General features: G+C 55.6%; 1 protein-coding gene across 1 annotated transcript; it reads left to right on the plus strand.

Moving 5' to 3' along the window:
• The first annotated feature begins 730 nt into the window (after nucleotides 1-730).
• LOC135104523 (uncharacterized) lies at nucleotides 731-1551 on the plus strand. The gene is made up of 3 exons (XM_064012096.1): nucleotides 731-820; nucleotides 953-1234; nucleotides 1423-1551. The coding sequence occupies exons 1-3, from the start codon at nucleotides 731-733 to the stop codon at nucleotides 1549-1551; spliced, it is 501 nt and encodes a 166-aa protein (XP_063868166.1).
• The last annotated feature ends 2547 nt before the right edge of the window (nucleotides 1552-4098 follow it).

Raw genomic sequence — 4098 nt, forward strand, 5'->3', positions numbered from 1 at the left:
TCTGAACTTCCACCTGGAGCAGGATGCCTTCAACAGCCTCCTGATGGTGCATTGTCTGACGAGCCACGTGTCATTCCCTATACATGAGAGGGGAGTATCGCTGGACCCTGTGCTGACAGACCTCCCTGACTCCAGTATCCTCTGCTATCAACTGGGGACGGTGGGCACCTCCGACCACCACGCTGGTAAGTGCCAAGCTAAGCATGGCGAGGGAGACCGCTGCCCCGCGCACTATCTAGCTGTGGGAGCAGGCTGAATGGGCATCCCTGAGACACGCCATCGTTCGCACGGACTGGGACTGATAAGTAATTCGGAGGAAAAGGCCCGTGCCCTCACCACCAAACTCCTTGTCCTCCAGCAGCAGCACGTCCCTAGCAGGAGGTAACTCGCCAGGCCTGGTTCGGTTATCGATGCCGAGCGGCCGCGGAGGCCAAACACACAGCCTGAGTGAGGTACAAGCGTCGTCCGACTCATTGCAACTGGGCCCAACATCGTGCGACGTATAGGCGGGTGACAGCTACCTGCAGGTGGGCGAGACGGCAGCAGCGAGAGGACCTGAGGCGAAAGTTCTGTGGCTCAGGAGTTGGCCGCAAGACCTAGTGGAGGCGGGTCAAGGAGTAGCAAGGAACAGGCCACTGTGATGCTGTTCCTCCACTAACCAGGCCGGACGGGACAACAGCCACCAGTAGTGAGGACAAGGCTTCTCTACTCGCTGATTTTTTTGGCAAAGATGTCAGTCACTGACTCGGGTAGACGTCCACCTCACCTCCCTCAGCAAACAGACCGCAACGTCACCGATGTTCAGGTGACACCTGGACAGGTGGAGTGACTGATGAAGGAAGTGGAGAACAAAGCCACCAGCCTGGACGACGTCAGCCCGCAGCTCCTCGAACGCTGTGCCAGTGGGCTGTTAGATCCTCTCACCAACGTTTTCAGGTCCTGCCTGATGTAGCACAGGTGGTCCTCTATATGGAAGGAAGCGCGGGTTGTACCAGCACACAAGAAGAACTCAGAGTCTGAGCCCAGAAACTACAGACCCATCTCGCTGTTCTCCGTGGTGGGCAAGTTGCTGGAACAGGTGGTGGCAGGTGTCATCTGTCATCACCTGGGTGAGCACCATCTCCTCTCAGACAAGCAGTTCGGCTTCCGGCCTGGCCGCTCAACAGCGGACCTCCTTATCCTCCTCTCCCAAGGCTGGCAGGATGCCCTGGACGAAGGCCTGGATACTCTTGTGGTGAACTTGGACATTGTTGTGGCCTTTGATATAGGGTCTGGCAAGCGGGGCTTGTGAAAAAGCTTTGCGCCAAGGGTATCCAGGGAGACCTTTTTGCGCTGCTCGAGGACTACCTCCAGGGGAGAACACTCCGGGTAGTCAGTGGGAAGGCATCCCAGCTGTCACCTATACAGGCATCGGTTCCACAGGGTTCAGTGTTGGGACCGATCCTGTGGAACATAAACATCGATGACCTCCTGCGGCAAATACCGACTCTGCTTGCATACGCCGACGACTGCAGTCTCTCCCGCTCCTACTGCCGCTCCGACAGTCAGTGAGTCGTCAGAGAGCTAAACAGGCAGCTCAGGCTGGTGGCGGAGTGTGGAGAGACGTGGCAAATCGGCTTCGCTCCAGAGCAGACGTAGGCCATGGTCATCTCACGGTCCCCAGCTGCCTCCCCGGCCATCTCAGGCCATCTGTGTTTTGGAGGCCAGACATTTCCCCTCCAGGAACACGTCAAGATGCTGGGAGTGACAGTGGACTGTGCCCTGCACTTCGACCGCCATGTTGTTACTGTTGCCCACCAGGCCTCCCTACAGGTCTCTGCCCTGCGTCGGATGGCGGGAAACCTCGACCCCTGGGGCATCCTTACACTGTACAAGGCATAGATACGGCCTTGCATGGAGTACACCCACTTGCAGATACTGGATGCCGTGCAAAGGCGTGCCCTGCGGCTGGTAGGGATGGACGGACAGCAGCAGGAAGAGCAGACCGGAGTCACGTCTCTGGAGCATCGGCGGAACGTGTCGGCGCTGGTGGTCCAGCACAAGGCCCGGGTGCTGGAGGTTCTTCATTTCAGCTCGCTAAAGCTTCCACCACGAGCGGTCCAGAGGGAGTCCAGGACCACCACCTCCAGTGACATGCTGGAGTATGTGCCTCGATCTTACTCGAGGAAGCACCAGCGCTCTTACACACCCAGAATCTACAGACTGTGGAACTTGTTCACGACAGCCACGAGTGGTACACAGACAATGCCACTCCAACAAGTGAAAGTGGCTGTTCACAGGTGGCAAAAAACACAAACTCCCACACTAGTGCTGTGTTGATGATTTGTGTATATAGTAGGATAAGTTAGCTTTTTGTGTATATTTTTTTCTTTTTCATATTTATGTGTAGGCTTTTTAAACAGTAGCACAAAAATAAAAATGTTGTTTTACGCCTGATGTAAATTTGTTTAAATAAAGAGAGAGAGAGAGAGAGAGAGAGAGAGAGAGAGAGAGAGAGAGAGAGAGAGAGAGAGAGAGAGAGAGAGAGAGAGAGAGAGAGAGAGAGAGAGAGAGAGAGAGAGAGAGAGAGAGAGAGAGAGAGAGAGAGAGAGAGAGAGAGAGAGAGAGAGAGAGAGAGAGAGAGAGAGAGAATGAGGGAGAAGGTGGAACACCTGCTGAGAGAAGTCAGCTTAAGAAAGGCCACAGGGTCAGACGACGTCAGCCCATGGAACCCTGAAGCATTGCGCAAGTGAACTGACCGGGCCGCTTTCAGAGGTCAGCACGGCATGCCTGGAAGAAAACACTTGACCCTCGGTGTGGGAGGAGGCACACGTGGTGCCAGTCCAAAAGAGGAACGCCAAGTCTGATCCAGGCAACTGCAGGCCAATCTCCCTACTGTCTGTGGTGGGCAAGGTGTTCGAGAGGATTGTGGTAGTGGAAATATGTAGCCACCTGGATAATAAAAGTCCCCTCTCGAACCAGCAGTTCGGATTCAGAGCTGGACGGTCCATCTCCTCCTACTCCTCTCCTGAGACTGGCAAGATGCCCTCGACGATACTCTGGACATCCTGGTAGTCGCCTTGGATATAGCAGGAACCTTTGATGGGGTGTGGCACGCTGGCCTGCTGGAGAAGCTGCGTGCCAAGGGCATTCAGGGCAACCTAGTACACCTGTTGATTACCTCTAGGACAGGACTCTTCACGTTTTCGTGAATGGTTAGGCATCGCCTGCCCTGCCGGTGCGTGCATCGGTTCCACAGGTCTCCGTACTGGGCACTATCCTACGGAACCTGTACGTGGAGTACCTGCTGCAACTCTTGCCAGGTATATCTGCCTCTGCTGACAACTGCACACTCTCCCACTACTACAGACGACAGGACAGCCGGCAAGTGGTTGTTGAGTTTAGTCATAAACTCAACATGATAAAGGAGTCGGGGGAGCGATGGCAGGTTAACTTTGCCCCCAACAAGACGCAGGCGATAGTAGATTCCCGATCTACAGCCGCCCCCCATGAACTGGAAGGGTGCATGTTGTTCGGAGGCACGGCACTGCCTGTTGAGGACCACATCAGGATCCTCAGAGTGGACGTGGACCGGGAACTACGCTTCGGCCTGCACCTCCAGACCATCGCTCGACAGGCTTCCCTCCGCATTTCCACCCTGTGCAGGGTAGTGTCCTTCCTCGGCAGCAGAGAAATACTCCTGCTGTATAAGGCACAGGTTAGGCCTTACCTGGAGTACGCTGCCCTGTAATAGATGTCTAGTGCACCCACGCATATGAGGAAGCTGGACAAAGTTAAACGGAGAGTCATGTGGCTGGTGGGGGGCAACCACCTCCAGACGCCATCACAGGACCTGGCTCCTCTGGACTCCCTGGAACACCGGCGGGATATCGGAACGCTTGTGGTGCTCCACAAGGCCCAGGTACAGGATGTGCCACACCTGACCAGACTGAAGCTACCACAGCGAGCTGCCGGGAGGGACACGAGGACGGTGTCCACCACCGATCAATTTGTGGACGTACCAAGGTCACAGTCTAATCAGCACCTCAGGACCTATCCTGCAAGGACTCCCCGCCTGTGGAACACCTTCACCTCGGCCACACCAACTGTTCAGCAAAT

The sequence above is a fragment of the Scylla paramamosain genome, chromosome 10 (assembly GCF_035594125.1).
Source record: "Scylla paramamosain isolate STU-SP2022 chromosome 10, ASM3559412v1, whole genome shotgun sequence".
NCBI classification, from domain to species: Eukaryota; Metazoa; Arthropoda; class Malacostraca; order Decapoda; family Portunidae; genus Scylla; species Scylla paramamosain.

Excerpts from the sequence above, each read along its gene's own strand:
- LOC135104523 (XM_064012096.1), top strand. The coding sequence starts at position 731 with ATGTCAGTCACTGACTCGGGTAGACGTCCACCTCACCTCCCTCAGCAA. Across the intron at positions 821-952 it reads TTCAGGTGACACCTGGACAG|CACAGGTGGTCCTCTATATG; the intron begins GTGGAGTGACTG and ends TGCCTGATGTAG. Across the intron at positions 1,235-1,422 it reads AAGGCCTGGATACTCTTGTG|GGTTCAGTGTTGGGACCGAT; the intron begins GTGAACTTGGAC and ends TCGGTTCCACAG.